We start from the raw sequence: 18,855 nt of genomic DNA, 5'->3' as shown, positions 1-18,855 counted from the left end.
TGACCAGTTTGCTGTGCCCTCTTGAACAGCGGGCTTATGGGAGTCCTAGGCTCGCACTCTATCCTAGAGCACCCCTCTTTTATGACAGAACAATACAGAAAGACACACACAGCACACCAGATTCACTACAGTTTAAGACTAGCCTCACAAATCCTTTTTCCCATTTATCAAAACTTTACACAGGATTTTTACCTTACAGAGGATTTTTACCTAAACAGTGATTTTTACCATTCATTCAACCCATTGGGAGCGGGGGGGAGAGAAAGAAAGAGAGAAAAAGAGAGAGAGAGAGAGAGAAAGCGGGGGGTGGGGAGAGAGAGAAAAAGAGGCTGGAAGTCTGACTAGTAAGAAATTTTTACCCTTTTATTGGCATCCCAGGCTTCTGGGTTCCCTTTCCCTGAGTGGCCCTAGTGACCGGGCTGGCTGGACCACAGCCCTGGAAGCCAAGCTGCAACACAAAGGAAAATGATTTTCCATTCTGGCCAGAGCAAAATACATGTGACAAAACACAGACCTTAGCCCCTTTGCTTAGCGCCCAGTATCAAACTGGCGAGGCTCATACTTGCCCCCCATTGGGTCCCATCATTGTTAATCCAACCTCTGACCAGGAGTTTCAGCTTGTTCTCTCTGGGCAAGATGGTGGCCCTGGGTAACAGAAAAGATAATAAAGGGAAAGGAGAGAGAGCAAAGCATTGCCTGTGGCAGGGTGGGGAAAGTGGAGCTCAGGGAGGCCAGAGAAAGATCCGCCTATTGCAGCGAAACTGAAAAGTTCAGGTGGCCACTTGTCGGTAGTGAAGGGATCTTTTCTGGCAGTCCCATCAGCTCTCAAGTTTCCCTTTTTAGGGGAAGGAAAAAGCTCCCCATGTCCTGTGGTCCTGTACATACCTTATCCTGTCACCCATAGCCCTTAGCAACAAGTGCAAGACAGATTAATCCAAAAAGAATAGTAGTTAACATTCCATAGTGCCAAACCCGTTCTTAGCTGAGAGGGACTTTACTGAGAGGAGCCTCTAACCCCCTAAATCCTAGGAATGACTCTAACCTTCCTAAGTTGAGCCTTGAACCCAAGTTTGATCAAGCATCCTTGCCTTTCATTAATAGAAGCCCACTCTGCTTTAGGAGAGACTCTAACTCCCCTAAGTTGGGTCTCTAACCCAGTCCCATCCTTTACCCAGGTAGATGTACCCCACTTACCCAAAGTCAGTCAACTGGTGCATGCAGATGATTTTCCTTTGGGTCGGGGGTCTCTTCAGTATCATCCATCTGGGATTCACCAGAAAGATGTTACTGGAAATGGGGCCTGATCCAGACCCCAAGAGAGGATTCTTGGATCTCATGTAAGAAAGAATTCAGGGCAAGTTTATAAAGTGAAAACAAGTTTGTTAGGAAAGTAAAGGGATCGAGAATGGCTACACTGTAGGCAGAGCATCCTTAAGGGCTGCTGGTTGCCCATTTTTATGGTTTTTTAAAAATTATAGGCTAAACAAGGGGTGGATTATTCATGCCTCTCCTTTTTAGACCAATAGGGTAACTTCTTGACATTGCCGTGACATGTGTATACTGTCATGGCACTGGTGGGAGTATAGCAGTGAAGATGACCAGAGGTCACACTCATCGCCACTTTGATTTTGGTGGGTTTTAGCCGGCTTCTTTACTGCAAACTGTTGTATCAGCAAAGTCTTTAAGACTTGGATCTTATGCCGACCTCCTGTCTCATCCTGTGACTTAGAATGCCTTAACTTTCTGGGAATGCAGCTCAACAGGTCTTAGCCTCATTTTCTCCAGCCTCTAAAGATGGAATTGCTCTGGGTCAAATGCTTCTGACAGTGACATTCAGATCAGCAAGGATACAGTTGTCTGTTATGACCCAATGTAGACTAGGTTAAAGCTCATTGTAGTACTAGTATAATCTAAGGCACTGCTGTCCAAAAGAACTTTCCACAATGATAGAAATGTCCAAAAGTGTAGTCACTAACCAGAGGTAGCTGTGGAACCCTTGAAATGTGACTTGTGCAACTAAGGAACTGAATTTTTAGTTGCATTAATTTTAATTAAGTTGAAATTAAATTTAAATTTACATAAGACTGGTGGCTACCATATTAGAAACACAGTTCTATGAGATTGCTTCCATAATGCTATCTCCTGACAATGGAGAAAGCTTATCAAGACTCCCTCCGGGACCAAGGTACTGTCCCTGAGGCCAAGAGCTTCTTCAAATAGCAAAGCTGTGAACAGGTTACTCAAGTAATTCATCTGATCCCTTTGTATAACCAGGAGAAGCTCTGCTGTTCACCAGAGCAGCCAACTCTTTTATAAGAGGTGCTAGCAGGGCTTTTAATTTTCTGTTGATTCTGCACAGTCACTGTCTAGTAATAAAGGACGGACCATTCTGACCAACTCACTGCTGCCCTTTTGTGCCTAACCAAAACCACCCCTGTGGATAGGCAAATGTCCCAGAAAACATCAGCCCCGTGGTGGCCTGGAGCTAGGCGGAATTTAGCTCAGAGTAAAGATATGTTACAAATTAAATGTTGCAGTTGGTATGTAAAGCTGCAATAAATAGAAACTGAGTTACATCAAGGACGGAATTAAACCTTAAGTTTAAACTCCACAGCACTGTAATTAAAACTTAGCCTGTAGCAAATCATTCACTTGAGATTAAAGTAGTGTGGGGGAAGCAGAGGTTTGGGCTTACCTTGCTTTCTACAATTTATAAGTCTGGGCTACCAAAAGCTAACAGCCCTGCCCCCAAATCCAGCTCCCAATTAAAAACACAGTTTGAAAACCTTTAGGAGGCCTGAGGGGCCGCTTTAAAGAAGTCTGCCCCTTCCCCCCGGCCTCAGTCTATGAACAAATTAAAAAATATTACCTGGTCCCCTGATGGTCCTCTGAGCTGACACGGTGTTTTCATTAATACATCATTAGAGTAATGACATTGTGCTGGCGTTTTGCTTTCAAAACAGCCTGCACTTCAACGGCCAATACAGGCTCGGGGGCTTCTGAGCACTTTGTTCCTGGGAAATATTATTCAGGTCATATAAAGAAAAAAAAAAAAAAAGGAAGACAAACTATAATTCATCATTTTTTAATGCATATGCTTTTTATCCCAATCTGGATCATTCAAGACTTGTTCAGTGTTTTATTTTTGTTAGTTTTGCAAAGTAAACACCAGGGTTATCTTAACTATGGCCTTAAAGCCTAGAACCAGCAGGCTTTTGCAATTGCCTGAAAACAATTGCCTTCCAAAAAAATAAGTTTATCTCAGGTTGGAAGTGTGTCATTCTGTTTAAAAGCAGTGTGATGGCCCGAAGTTGAAGCTGTTTTTTTTTTTTAATTTTCTAGACTGTGAATTGTTACCTCATAGACAATAATGGATTTATTTTGGTGTCTGAAGACTACACACAGGTGAGTGAAAATTTTCTACCAACTCAAAGTAAGGAGCTCAGAATGTGCTTGGGTCAGGGGGAACAAATTATGGTGTTAAAACTTTGAGACAATGATCTTTATTTAGGAGGTAATAGCAGGAGATTATAAAACCTTATTTCCATCCCTCTAAGAACGCCACAGTCTGCTTCTCAGCAGGCCCCAAAGAGTTTCTACCTCCCAGTGGGGGATGCAGGGGGGTGACAGTGCCCAGGGTCTGTTCTCTCACTCATAAAATGTTCAATTTATAGAACTCTTAGCCAAAGAGTTGTCTGTGCTACATAAAGAACTTTTGCCTTGAGGGTGGGGTGCCTTAAATAGTTTGGGCAACTTTAAGGTTTTTTTCCTTCAGATATTTCATCTTCATATGTGTGCACACACATACACGTCTGTTTCTACATAATTATTGTTTATGGCTTTCATTCTGGTTTTTGCTTTTTAAAAATCAGTTATCTGAGTTCAAGGATTAACAGCTTGGGCTCTCAACACCAAGGGACCAGGGTCCAGAGATAGAAGAGGAATATTCTTCATTTGACTGCACCATGTGCAGTGTAGGGGTGGGAGGGAGAGAGATGAAAAGAAACCAAGGTGTGGGCTTGAGCACGGAAATCTCCACTCTGCCTGGAAATCAAAATAAGAGTTAAAGTCAATGGTACTGTAATAGAAAAACAAGTTTTTCCATTCAAATTTTCTGCATTAAAACTTTTCCTGCAATGAGAAATTACGTTAACGTATAAAAAAAGGTAAAATACAAACAAGTTCAACAGTGCATAAAATAAAGTAACACCATCAGAGGAGGAAGGTGGTTTCTGATGTTAGCTCTCTTCCTTAACTAGTTTTGGGATCATCAGCAAGTTCCTTAACTTGTCTAGACCTCTAGATAGGCTCTGTGCAATGAGGATGGTTGACTATATGAGATTTCTTCTAATTCAAATATTTGAGTATCCTAATACATTATAATAAAGTCTCTTTTAAATCATTTAAAATTCTTTAGTAGTCAGCAGTATGATAGGTTCACTGCTTAATCAATTAGTTAATTGTCCTTAAGTGTGGCTTCTTAGGGTCTGAAATGAATGGCTTGGTGATTTATAAACAGGGGCTCTAGGAAACTTGAGGAATTGTGCTTTCATTTCCTGTCTTATTTTATGAGAATGTTGTAGGATTTTCAGTGCACCTTGGTTGCACTATTGAGACTCAAAATGCCCATTCCCAGTCTCCTCTGATGCTGAGCATCACTAGACATGGGACAGTCGATGGACATTAGATAGGATGAATGGGCCCATGAAACAAAGCCAGTCCCTGAGACAGCAGGAAAGTCCTTTGGCCTATAGTAATATGCCCTGTTGGCTGGGAGGAGGAACATAGGCATTCAAGAATCTATGGAGCAAGAATACCAATTAGTTGCCTGGAGGGAGGAGCTCTAGTCTTCTGCTCTACTCATGTAGGGGTGAGATAGGAATGATCCCGGGGCTCAGGAAGGATGCAGTGGATGTCTTCCAGGGGTGAGTCCTGGACCAGCCAACAAATGATGGAAACGGTGACTCTGTTTCAGCCATGAGCAGCCATGGCCACTACAGATTCTCTGCTCTATGTCTCCATGGAATAAGCCTGCAATAGACCCAGTGAGCCTGCCAGCCTGCTCAGCCTGGGCTTGTTTGATGTTGTCTGACTTCCTATGCCCCAATTAGGATAATTCTTCATCTAACAACCAGTTTCATTGAAACTGGCATATTACACACACGAAATACAAATGTCCTTCTTGCTCCTAGTAGTAGTACACGCCCACAGAGTTGCAAAAGTTTCCAAGTTTCCCTGCAGTGAAAAAGGAAGTGCTCAATATTCAGTCAGAGAAATGTTGTTTCCTTTTTCCTCCTTTTCTCCCCCTTTACATTTTGCCAAAGTTCATATATATGTCTTGCTGCCTGAAAACTCCCAGGAGTGTGGTTGAGGTCATTCAGTTAGTTGCAATGGAATTGGGGTTTAGTTAATACAAAGCCTAAGGAATTTACATAATTTGGATTCTTATTGCAGTGCCCTCCACCCACCCACCCACTCACAAGCTACAAATCTTCAGAGTACCCAGAGTAGAGATGGGGCTTCTCTGCTGGTCAACACTGGTTCATTTCAGCATGTCGGCAGAAGGCCGTTGCTGCAGGCTCTGTTCCATGCACTGCATACGCCCTCCCCCATGGGATACCTTGCATGATAGTGGCTCCAGAAGTTCAGAGGGCATGCATGAGGATGTTAATTCTTTATTCCACCAAAGTTTGCAAATCTTGGCCAGCACCAAGAAGTAGACTTACAAAAACATCAGCCTGCTGGTGGGGAATGACTGCAAAGCTTCGAATGACCTTAAGACAGCCTCAGGTGTAGGGTAGGCCATTAGAAGTCTGATTGGCCATGCTGTCTCCTCAAGGGGCTGGATAGTCTTACTCTTGGTCAATATGTCAACTGCCTATGACAAAATGAAAGTGATCCTCAGAAAGTGATTCTGAGAAAGGATGGATTCTCAACTGCAGGAACTTTATAGGGCTGATGAAGTGGACTGCTGTATTTCCCTAAACAGGTCATCCAGGAATTATAAACAATTCTTTTTATTAGTGCTTAGGAAGCCTTCTCATAGCCTGTTTCTGCCGATATGAAGTAGTGTTTTAATCACAAGGGATTATGTGCAGATTACTACCTACTCCATCCAAGGGTAGTGGGGTATGTGTGTGTGCACATGTGTGTGTATGCATGTTTTAATTTCAGCATTCAGCATGGGTTACGCAGCCCCCTCCCATGTACTGTGGAAGCATTCACATCTGCTCACTAGTTTGCTGTGTAATCCCTTAACTTCTCATGACTGTTAAAACCTTTTCCACTTTCCTGAAAACCTGCCTTTTGCTCCTGTCAGTTCCAGGACACAGACTGTGTCCCTTTTCTTTTCTTCTCTCCTGTTTGGGCACATTATTTATCTATACCTCCTCATATGTCTTCTTCCCCATAGACTGGAGACTTTTTTGGTGAGATCGAGGGAGCTGTGATGAACAAATTGCTAACAATGGGCTCCTTTAAAAGGTAAGGGTTTTATGGTCCACTGCATTCACCCCAAAAGTTTTCCTAAATAAAATAAAACAAACCAAGGTCAAATAAAGCAAGCCCAGACTTGACCCCGTAGCTGGTTTTTACTTGTGCTCATGCTCCAAAAGATCCCTCTGAAATTCGATGCCTCTTGCACGAGTGTTAGAGTCTTAGAAACTCAGCTCACAATGAGTTTCCTGTTCACCCAGCAGAGCGTTTATTGGAGGCCAATATTGAAGTAGGAGGCTGCACTGTGATGTTATTGTGTCAGTCTGAAGCAAGTCACTGTGAAGAAGTAGGACAGGTTTTCACCTGGCCAGAAGGGTGGAGTGTATTTTGTCTCCCATTGATTAACCTGGGAAGCTTCCTAGAAATCTGGAACTTGGGGATGAAAGGTGGAATTTAGAGACTTCTTGATGTTGTTTTAAAAAATCAAGTGAAAATTCTCAAAATCCGCTCTTGATGGAGGTAAGTTTAAGTCTGCTTCTGGAAGAAAACCTAGATGGTACCAAATTCCACAGGTGGCAGATACTGACTACTCTTCCAGGTGTAAGAACTCTCGCTGATCCTGAATAAAGCTTGTGTAGAGCAGCTTCCTTACAGCCCCATGTCCCTCATGGGCAGGCCAGCCATGCTCTTGGGAATACCTAAACTTCTGGGAAAAGCCATCATCCCATGAGATCAGGTGTTAGAATGTCTCCCTGGGGGTCGGTGCTGTCTCCCTTCGCTTGGCCTCCCAGGAAGAATGTTAGCCTTTGAAGTGGTGCTTTAATGGGCATATTTGATGCTGTTAAATATATAATGGCAGGAAATCCATGGATGGCCCTCCAGCTTCCCTGAGAGATCCATTGCACATCGGTGGCCAGTGGGTAGGCAGGCCCCTGGTTTTTACTCCCCTGCAGCTGCATGGCTAGGAAATGTTAGCTCAGGAAATCAGACTTTCAAGCTAGTCAACAGGACCAACTGAGCACTTTGTTGAAAGCAGGGAATTCAAAAATGATGATCCAGTGTTTGAAATTCCATAGCTTGTTTGTGCCAGAAGGGAGGAAAAAAAAAGAAATGATATAAAAACCTGGCCTAGCGCCAGCACTACTGCAATCTCTGACACACTTGCTTGCTCTCAGGCCTGCCTGTAGCAGATTGTCCCCTCCTGCTCCCTTCCCTTCTAAAAAAAATTCAAGTACAGTTTTCTTCTTTGCCAGGAGTCATTGTACACATGCTTGAAAACTCTGCTTGGATCTGGGCTGGAGTGGCTATGGAGTTTTCCACCACTTCTTCAAGCTTCCTGCAGCAGCTCCTGGCCTGCCATCCACTGCACTACTGACTTTTCCTATCTTTATGTGGATGTGTGCATTTGTATCATGTTAACTTCTTTTCAACTTGGTGGGAGGAGGAGACAAAAGATGAGGAATAATCGCACACGTGTTTCTCATTTGAAAGCACATTTTTCAACTTCTTTAACAAACCTATTTTTTCCTCTCCCTCTTGGATATTCCTTTCAAACTGTTTGGTGGGAGAAAGAGAAAGGCTGTAATGGAATTTTGAACCTCTAGTCTTCTCCTTCATGTGGGTGAAGTACAGTTGGTATGAATCTAGAACTTTCTTTTACTACAAGAGTAGCCAACATATTTGAGAAAAAGGAAGGGCTGGGAACTCAGTTATTACAGCAACTGCTGTCATCCAGGACCAAGTTGACAAACCTCCTGGGCTTCTTTGACAGGCCTCCTCACTAGGGCCAGTAGAGCATTGAGAGTTTGATTTTTGGAGTCAGACAGACTGGGGTCAAATCTAGGCTCTGACATTATCAGCTGCTTGATTTAGTCAGATTACCTCTCCAAACACTGGTTTCTCTACATGGAAAATGAAGATGACAATAATTACTTCCAAGGGTTGCTGTCAGAGCTAGTGAGATCATAATAAGCATAAAGTTCTTAGCACAGAACTTGGCATGTATGAAGAGCTCAATTAGTTGTGAGCTGCAGCCATGATTTTTGTTGTACGTCTTTGCTCTGTCTTGAATTTGCTTTCCACTTGGCACCAGGTATTGCTTCATCAACATTTACACCTCTCCCTACAGGCTTCCTATGACACCATATGATGGGTCTCTGGTGTTGGAGGACCATAGTCCTTGCAGTCACACATTCGTGCCCTTGCCTTCCCAGCATGCAGTGCTTGCTCAGAGCATAAGGTTGACAGTCCTGTCATTCAGAGAAGATCTATATTTCAGAAGCAGTGAAAGGATATAGTTGGCTGTAACTGACAGCACTCTGGGTCAGAAGTAATGCACCATATTGAATTGAGCCCACCCCCAAACATGGGTTACATGAGGCTGCGTTGCTCTGGTGCTGTGGTTAGCCCAGGTGAAACTCGAGATCAGTTTACTGTGCTGTCCCCTCATCTCAGCATCTTGGACAGTACTGGGCTGGCCCTCAGTTTCTTTATCTGATAGTCTTATACCCAGTCCTAAAGAAACAAATTTCAGGCTGGGTGCAGTGGCTCACGCCTGTAATCCCAGCACTCTGGGAGGCAGAGATGGGTGGATCACTTGAGGTCAGGAGTTCAAGACTAGCCGGGCCAACAAGGTGAAATGCTGTCTCTACTAAAAATACAAAAATTAGCTGGGCATGGTGGTGCATGCCTATAATCCTAGCTAATTGGGAGGCTGAGGCAGGAGAGTTGCTTGAACCTGGGAGGCGGAGATTGCAATAAGCCGAGGTCATGCTACTGCACTTCAGCCTGGGTGACAGAGCGAGACTCCATCTCAAACAAAAAAAAAAAAAAAAAAAGAAAAAGAAACAAGTTTCATGCACAAGAACTCCACAAACCATCTTCTCCAGAAAGACAGACCTCCAAGAGGAGAGCACTACCTCCCTTCATAGCCTCCCCTTTGTTTCTCTCTCTTGGTCACTTTGCTGCCTCTCTCCAGGGAAGCAAGGTGATGCTTGTCTGGGTGACAGCAGACCTCTCCCCTGACCATTCTGACCACTCACCTCGTGACCCATTGGCTGTTCTACCTGACAGTGCCATGAGAGGGAAAGAACATCCACTTCTGGGTCTGTAGTGCAGGCAGAAGGAAAACCACTGATTTATGTGAACAAATTAACAACTTGAAAGAATTTTGAGAAAGTCTCACAGCAGCGTGTGAAACAGTCTAAGAGGCAGAATTGGCCACTCTTGGGCACTTTAGTTGACTCCTTGACCTGACTGTAGCCAGCTTACGTATGACCTAGTATCCAGGATCCAACTCACAGACCAATAGGTTCAGCAGCATGACAGTAATAATCATGGCTGCCTTCGCTGAGCACCCACCAGACTCCAGGCTTGGTTGTCCTTGACAGATCTTACCTCTTTGCAGGCTTTCCAATAACTCTGAGACAGGCATAAATAGGACCAGTTGCACAATTTGCAGGGCCCAGTGCAGAATAAAAATGTGGGGCCCCGTGTTCAAAAAGTGTCGAGTATTTTTTTTTTTTTGCGACAGAGTCTTGCTCTGTTGCCCAGGCTGGAGTGCAGTGGTGCAATCTCTGCTCACTGCAACCACCGCCTCCTTCTGGGTTCAAGCGATTCTTCTGCCTCAGCCTCCCGAGTAGCTGGGACTACAGGTGCACACCACCATGCCCAGCTAATTTTTGTATTTTTAGTAGAGACGGGGTTTCACCATGTTGGTTTGGCTGGTCTTGGACTCCTGACCTCAGCTGATCCCGCCAACTTGACCTCCCAAAGTGCCAGGATTACAGGTGTGAGTCACCATGCCCGGCCTCTTGCAACTATGAAGAGAAAATCTAGTCTCAAAATCCTTTCATTAGAATTTGTTTACCCCTGGTAATGCAAATTCAATGTTGTCATGTATCTAGGGAAAAGGGGGAAAATATAGCCTGTCATAGGAGTCTTCTTCTTTCAAGGTTCGTGACAGGGCCTTTGTGATACTCTGGACTTGAAATAAGAAGACTTCAGGTTAAGCACAAGATTCTCCACTGTGTGGCCATGGACAGTGTCTTCAGCCTTTCTGAGCCTGTTTCTTCATTACCAAAATAGGGACCTCAATGGATTTTCTGAGAATTAACTAAAATACAATATGTTAAAATGCTTTTCAAATTGCAAAGCCACTGCAAACAGGAGATAAGAATACCTTTTGAGTAGAGTTCCATATGTCTGAGTTCTTCTTATTTGCCAGTTTTCTCCTGTTTTGTTTTGTTTGTTTGTCTTATTTTATCACTAATAACCCCCAAAGGATAGTTACTACATAGCAGTTACCTTTACAGCACAGTGTTGGGGTGATTCATGGACCTGAACTCTCTTGTGCGTTAGCATCCCTGGGGACCTTTAAAAACACTCCCAAGTTCAAGCTGCAGCCCAAGAAATTGTATATTAAGTTGATTTGGGGATGGTGCCCAGGCACTTGTGCTCTTTAAAAGCTTCTCTGTGATTCTCATGTGCAGCCAGCATCAAGACACCAGGTTAAAAGCATGGTAGCAGTCTAGCTACTATGCTCTTAGGAGTCACCTGATCTCTGCAACAAAATAGGATGAAAATAATTATTCATATACCTACAAGTGAGGGATATATGGAATGATATGTGAGTAACTGAGGTGTCCCCAGCTTGAAGGTGCATACATGCCTACAGCCCACCCTCCTGAACGTGGGCACTCAGCCTCCTTCCTGGATGTCTCCCATTGTGACCACAGGGGAAATCCCTGCAGGGCACAATCAGCTGGCACAAATGAATCATATCACAAAGTGAGAGCTCCTGGGGGTCCTCTCTGATCCACGACTTCTACCTTTCTCTGTTTCCTCTGTTCTTTCTCCTCTTTTTAGACTTCTAAGCAATGTCTGAATCCATCTCTTCCTAGAGGGAAGAGCCCCCAGCCCATCTTTTTGAGGTCAGCTTCTTGGATTATCTTCTTGTTCCTGCATCCTCCCCTTAGGGTTTGATGGGAGGGGCCCCCACCTTCAGTGTCTTTATGGTGCTTGTGTTAGTCCATTCTCACACTGCTGTAAAGAAATACCTAAACAACAAGAAAAAAAAAAAAAGAAAGAAAGAAAAAAGCAATACCTGAGACTGGGTAATTTACAAAGAAAAGAGGTTTGATTGACTCACAGTTCCACAGGCTGTACAGGAAGCATGGCTGGGGAGGCCTCAGGAAACTTACAACCATCACGGATGGTGAAGGAGAAGCAGGCATGTCTTCACATGGCTGAAGCAGGAGGAAGAGGGAGGAAGGGATGTGCTAAACACTTTAAAACTACGAGATCTCGTGAGCACTCACTCACTATCACAAGAGCAGTACCAAGGGGGGAAATCTGCCCCCATGATGCAGTCACTTCCAATCTGCCCCCATGATCCAATCTCGGCCCCACCTCCAGCATTGGGGATTATTATAGTTCAACATGAGATTGGGGTGAGGACACAGATCCAAACCATATTAGCACTTTACTCTCCTAGAGGCCCCTGGGGGGCACTGGAACTACTGATGCTAGGGCAAAACACTAAGCATATAGACAGCAAGGATAACACTCTGGGTTAATCTCAGGTAGGGCACCTTGCTCCAGCAAAATATCTAGTAGATTGCTAGTAAGACATGAAAAAACAAAGGCTCTTCCACCGTTTTCCAATTCCTCTCCTCCCTTCCCCCTGTAAGTAATGTAATACTTCTTGCCTGAGTTCTGCGGAGCTGGGCACCAACCTGGACATGAAGTGCCATTTGTTACATAAGAGGCACAAATATGACTTTTAGGACATTTGAGCCAGGGAGACCAAAGGGAAAGTTGAAATGAGTTCAATATGGAGCCCAAGGAAAGAGCAAGAGCCTTCAAAAAACAGGTAAAGAAAGAAATCTTTACTGAAGGATGAAAATGTGGCTGTTATCAAATATCCAGAACTTGAAGGTTTACCCTGGGTTTTTTGCTTTTACCAACATCCTTGTGATTTCTGGAAAGACCAAAGGCTCTTCCCTCGTTCTTTGTCTATCTGATTATGCTCAAGGCCAGAAAGACCAATGGAGCACACCTGGCCCTTGGCTTGCCGGGAAATGGACTGCTCTCAAATAACTTGTTTTTGTTTTTGCTGTCGAGCCACCAATAGTGCCTATCTTTCATGGCCATTGTCTTGTCTGTCTCTCTCTCTCTCTTTTTTTTTTTTTTTTTTGGTTGCAACTGCTAGTGTGTGTGTGTGTGTGTGTGTGTGTGTGGTTTTGCTTGGTTTTTCTTGTTGATATTTCTGCTGTGCTTGGTGTAACACGCTTGAGCTTTTACCCGTCCAAGGCCATTCATATTTTCCCTATGGGATCTGGCAAATGTCCTTGTCGCTGCACCCCACAAATGTTCGTTAACATGGCTGGCTTGTGTGGAATTCCCTGTGGCAGCTTCTTCTGCTATTTAAATCACCTTTCTAAAAGGTGACACATCCAGGTAGAATCCAAGATCTGTATCATTTCTACTCCTGTCTCTGTGTGGTGGGACTTGGGAGCTTTCCCTGTCTTTGGTAATCACATTACACTTCAGCGAGTGCCCTGGCCTTGGAGCGTAGAGAGTGTTAAAGGAGGATTCTGTTATGTTTGGATGGCTGCTCGCCTTTAATGCCGACTGCCCCGCTGATGTCTAATACTCAACAACTCATGTAATGAGTGTAATGGGTTCGTGGCTTCCTGCTGACCTGACCATGTCCTCAGAATTATGCTTTGTCAGAGGTGGCATTGAAGGGAACAAGGAGACAGATTGGCTTGGACAAGTATATTTCTGGGCCAAACTTTCTGGAATGCGGAGACATGGAGCTTCCAAAGAACCACTCTTTAAAATCCAAAAGCTGCTGCTTGAGCATCCCCAGTTACAGCAATAACAGTAACTGCCCTCATCTTCATCATCATGCAGTCTGTCTCACTTATTGAATGCTAACTATAGGCAAGGCATTATTCCAGGCAGGTAACATGCATTACCTTAATTAATTCCCATTGCAATTCCATGAAGTAACTACTATTATTATTTCCATTCGACAAACAAGGGACTAGAAGTGGAGGCTCCCAGCAACTTGTCAAGCTGTCTCACAGGCATGAATGAGAAGATAGAATTTGAATTCATGTCTCTCAGATTCCAGAGGATGTTCTCCTGATAACCATTCATGTCTTCTCCATAGTTGGAGCAGACTAGCATATCTTCTGCAGAGATTTTTCTTTTTACATTCATATTTGCTCTGCCTTAAGAGATAGTGAAAGAAAGTCTTTCTTTTTATTTATTTATTTTTTCTTGAGATGGAGTTTCGCTCTTGTCACCCAGGCTGGAGTGCAACGGTGCAATCTTGGCTTACTGCAACCTGCGCCTCCCGGATTCAAGTGATTTTCCTGCCTCCACCTCCTGAGTAGCTGGGATTACAGGCGCCTGCCACCATGTCCAGTTAATTTCTGTATTTTTAGTAGAGACAGGGTTTTGCCATGTTGGTCAGGCTGGTCTTGAACTCCTGACCTCAGGTGATCCAACTGCCTCCGCCTCCCAAAGTGCTGGGATTACACGTGTGAGCCACTGCACCTGGCCAAAGAAAGTCTTTTAATCAAACTTGGAGTCCAATGTATTAGTTAGAATTGGTCCAGCCACAAATAACAGGAAAATCCAAATTAACAGGGACTTAAAGAACATAGGAGGTTTTTTTTCATGTCTTATGGTAAGGAAGTCTAAAAATACTAATTTGGGACCCTCATGTTACAGACCCAGGACCACAACTTTTTCGTCTACCTTTCTCCAATATGGCTTTTAAGTTCAAGGTTACCTCATGGTTCAGTGTAGCTGCTGAGCCCCACCCATCACATCTGCAATTCAGGCTTGCAAAAGAAGAGTTTAGGGAGTTCCAAAAGCTCCAAAAGGCCAAGTTTCAAATTACTTTTTAATAAATGCTTTAAATAAGATTTTTAATGTATTAAGCAGCCTCCCATACGATACTTGTGGTTAATCACTTGGCCTCACCTCGCTACAAAGGAACCTGGGAAATGTGCATATTGAAAAGTCAGAGTTCTGCTCACCAGAAGAGGAGAATAGTTATTGTGAAACTACTGATAGTCTCCACCACATCCAGCATGCCCCAGTTTGCTTCCAACTATACGAGTCCTCTGGCTTCCTCTGATAACCCCTTTGGAAATCCTTGAGTGATGGGGCTATATTCATAACTCTTCTCTTAGTCTCCCCTCCCCACAACATGCCCAATGCAGTCCTGAACACAAATTGCCATAGCCACCCTCTAACCACCTGTCCATGTGCCTGCCTGACCCCAGACACTGGAAGTAGGAACACTCAATAACACCTGTTGGGTTTTATGAATAATAATCATAACAGCAGTAATACCAACACTCAGAGGTACTAACATTTATTAAGCCTCAATGACATGCCCCACACTGCGAAGTGCAGTACAGGCATCATTGTGGTGCAGTTGCTATGAAATGTAGACCTGGCTTCACGAACGTGGCAGAGCCCAAGGACGCTCCCCCAGAATCAGCTCTCCTGCTTCAAATGGGTTTTGCATTAACTCATTCCCAAAGCAGAATTCAGCTTTTTCCTTCTAAGAAGGCAAAAGAAATGTAATATTTTCTCTATTGAATTAATTGTGATTCTATTTTCTCCTTCAGTTTAATAAGTGAAGCTAATTTCCATGGGAGGGGCTGCGTGAATGGGCAAACCAGCTGGCAGCTAGGTGCATTTACTGGGCACCCATGAATTTGATCACTTGCCCCAGGAGCAAAGCAAATGCGGTTGGTAGAGCAACATCCGCTCTGAGTGGGGACAGGGACTGTCTTGATGCTGGAAGGTTGTTGGTCTCCCCAGGGCCACCTTCTTTCAGAGGACCCTCTCTTCTTGGCTCTGGGGCACTCACACTTGTTTATCAAATCAGTGCTGCTCTCCAGGACAATGGGAAACTCTGTTTATCCTTAAGGTTTGCAGGTGGCACCTCCTATTTGGTGAGTCCAGGAAGTACCCCTGAATGTGTCCAGACTGGTACTAAGCCCTGGGAGGATGTGTCTGGGTTTTAAAGTGGAACCAACCCAAATGCCCATCAATGATAGACTGGATAAAGAAAATGTGGCACATATACACCATGGAATACTATGCAGCCATATAAAAGGATGAGTTCATGTCCTGTGCAGGGACATGGATGAAGCTGGAAACCATCATTCTCAGCAAACTAACACAAGAACAGAAAACCAAACACTGCATGTTCTCACTCATAATTGGGAGTTGAACAATGAGAATACATGGACACAGGGAGGGGAATATCACACACCAGGGCCTGTCAGGGGGTGGAGGACTAGGGGAGGGATAGCATTAGGAGAAATACCTAATGTAGATGATGGGTTGATGGGTGCAGCAAACCACCATGGCACATGTATACCTAGGTAACAAACCTGCACATTCTGCACATGTATCCCAGAACTTAAAGTATAACAAAACAAAAAATAAATAAAGTCCAGTTCCTGCCTGCAAGCTACTTACAGTTAAGGTGAGAGGGGAAGAAACAACACAAGAAAATGCAAGTGAGGTATATCACATTCTAAAATTCATGGCTGTCAAACCTGTTTGCACATTAGAATTCCTTGGGGAGCTTAAAAAATTACTTATACCAAATCCCCACCCCAGACTAATGAAATACTACAGATAGGAGGTGAGATGGCTCAGGTATCATCATGTATATAAAATTACTTTGGCCCGGCTCAGTGACTGATGCCTGTAATCCCAGCACTTTGGGAGGCCAAGGTGGGGGAAGTGCTTGAGCTCAGGAGTTCAAGACCAGCTTGGGCAACCACATCCAGCATGTGAGACCTCATCCCTACCAAAAAAAAAAAAAAATTAGCTAGGTGTGGTGACATGCACCTGTAGTCCTAGCTATCCAGGAGGCTGAGGCAGGAGGATCGCTTGAACTGAGGAGTTGAAGGCTACAGTGAGCTATGTGCGACTGCACTGAAGCCTGGGTGACAGAACAATACCCCATCTCAAAAGAGAAAAGGAAAGAAAATTTATTTGAAGTTCCCCAGGTGATTCTAAAGGGCACCCAAAGTTGAGAATCACTGTTTTAAACAAATGCCAATGTCTATGCCTTAGGAATTGAGAGTGAGTTTACATCCCATTTTCCAGATTCTTCTGATGAGGCCTCATCAGAGGCCCAGGAGATCCCTAAGGAGCAAGATATCCCTCGGGAATTCATGTTTGGGAAGCAGTTTAAGTGTGCAGCTTTAAACTGTGAGACCTGGACCGATAATCCAGCCCCTTTGATTACTAGTGTGCTGATAATCTTGGACCTGTGACTTCATCTGTCTGAGACTTAGTTTCCCCTCATATAAAATATGACCATCAGAGATAATGTCAACACTGCTGACAGAAAGTAATCAATTAATTCTTTTTTTTTTTTTTTTTTTTTTTTTTTTTTGAGATGGAGTCTTGCTCTATTGCCCATGCCCAGGCTGGAGTGCGATGGCACAATCTCAGTTCACTGCCACCTCCACCTCCTGGGTTCAAGCAATTCTTATGTCTTAGCCTGCCGAGTAGCTGGGACTATAGGTGCATGCCACCACGCCAGGCTAATTTATATTTTTAATAGAGATGGGATTTTGCCATGTTGGCCAGGCTGGTCTTGAACTCCTGACCTCAAGTGATCAGCCCACCTTGGCTTCTCAAAGTTGTGGGATTACAGGCATGAGCCACCACACCTGGCCTTTAATCAATTAATTCTTATGGTTACTGTTCTTCTTACCTGGGTAAGATGCTGATGGGATTAATATCTCAGTATCTACAAATTTGTTTCTCTTTATATTATCAGCACCTGTTGATGAAAGGTATTGATTTGGTGCCAACAGACCCTCTGCTTAATCCACCAAATGAGTGACGCTTTCTTGTTGCTCCCCCTTCAGTGTTCAGCAGTGAACCCTGAGAGATCCTGATAGCCTGTGTGAGGTTTATTCTTGGCTAATGATGGGTGCTCATTAGCTAAAGTTGGTTTTTGTTTTGTTTTGTTTTGTTTTTTGAGATGGAGTCTTGCTCTGTCGCCCAGGCTGGAGTGCAGTGGCGTGATCTCGACTCACTGAAAGCTCCGTCTCCCAGGTTCACGCCATTCTCCTGCCTAAGCCTCCCGAGTAGCTGGGACTACAGGTGACTGCTACCATGCCTGGCTAATTTTTTGTATTTTTAGTAGAGACAGAGTTTCACTATTTTAGCCAGGATGGTCTCGATCTCCTGACCTCGTGATCCTCCCACCTCGGCCTCCCAAAGTGCTGGGATTACAGGCATGAGCCACTGCGCCCGGCCAGCTAAAGTTGTTTAACTAATTTCCAGTTGGAGGGCTCAAAGGCAGTAGGACCAGGGTTTTGTAAATTCACTGCCTCTGCTATGTTAGAGACACTGCACCCATCTTAAAGAACAGTGCCATCTCTGCAAGAAGTTGCTATGGGATGAGATGATGACTGATACGAGCAGGAGAGAAGGGAGAGCACATTTTGGATCTTCTATTAGCACTCCTATCAACAGGTTGAGCTTTCTACTTTCCTGGCTTTGTGAGATGTAAGCCTGTCCCATGGCGACAGTCTCTTTGTTAAGAATTTCCTATGTTCCTGCCCCATGCCTTTTCAATTGCAAGTTGAAAGCTGCCCCCAGAGGACACACTTTATAGCGCAACAAAGAAGACATGTTTTTACATGCTACCTTAGTGAGTCATTTTGCTTCTCAGACTTTTCAATTCGGAATTGCTTAATTATGTCCCATGATAGGTCTCTATGTCAAATGCCTCCCTTGTCCTGTTTTTAGGGCTGTATTTGCAGACATTAAGCTGTTTCAAGATTGTTTTTAGGCCAGTTGTTTAGCCAAAGTGAGCTAATTTGATGAATCATTACAAGAAAATTACCTGGCCTCATGGTACATAGTAGGTGTTTAATAAATGTTGAGCCCCACAGTTGCTAACCACCCCTAAATTAGCCAGCCTAAATTAGCTGAGCTTATGCTGTTAAAATGCAGCCTGCTAATTCTTAGAGCAAATATTTTTCTTGGTCAGGATTTTTGTCTAGTTGGAAAAGAACAGTTATCAGCAAAATGGCTTTAAACATGTCTTAATGTCATGAGTTTGTCATCCAAGGCTCTACCCAGTATGGGTGCAGGGCTACCAGGCTTTGTTTGCATTGCTTTGAGCTGCTTCTTCAGAGGCCATATCTGCCTTCTGTCAAAGTTTAAAGTTTCAAAGTTCCACCATCCATGTGGGCACACAGTGATGCTAATGATAAGGTTGGTTGGAGTGGCCTGGTGGTGATGTCATGGGGATTAAGGCATGTTATCTGTAATGAGAATACACCCCCACTGCTGAGTGCAGCTGCACACAGCACCAGTCTTGGGCTGGGCATGATTCTCAGAGCT

The 18,855-nt window shown here is 44.0% G+C and overlaps 1 protein-coding gene across 1 annotated transcript in view; it reads left to right on the top strand.

Annotated features, from left to right (window-relative positions):
- Positions 1-18,855, top strand: part of CACNA2D3 (calcium voltage-gated channel auxiliary subunit alpha2delta 3) — a 939,714-nt gene that overhangs the window by 852,078 nt on the left and 68,781 nt on the right. The window contains 2 exon segments of the mRNA XM_054552049.2: positions 3,343-3,405; positions 6,413-6,483. Of these exon segments, the coding sequence (XP_054408024.1) occupies positions 3,343-3,405; positions 6,413-6,483 (134 nt within the window).

The sequence above is a fragment of the Pongo abelii genome, chromosome 2 (assembly GCF_028885655.2).
Source record: "Pongo abelii isolate AG06213 chromosome 2, NHGRI_mPonAbe1-v2.0_pri, whole genome shotgun sequence".
Taxonomy (NCBI): domain Eukaryota; kingdom Metazoa; phylum Chordata; class Mammalia; order Primates; family Hominidae; genus Pongo; species Pongo abelii.
The sequence above is the reverse complement of the archived record's forward strand: the minus strand, read 5'-3'. Positions and strand labels throughout refer to the sequence as shown.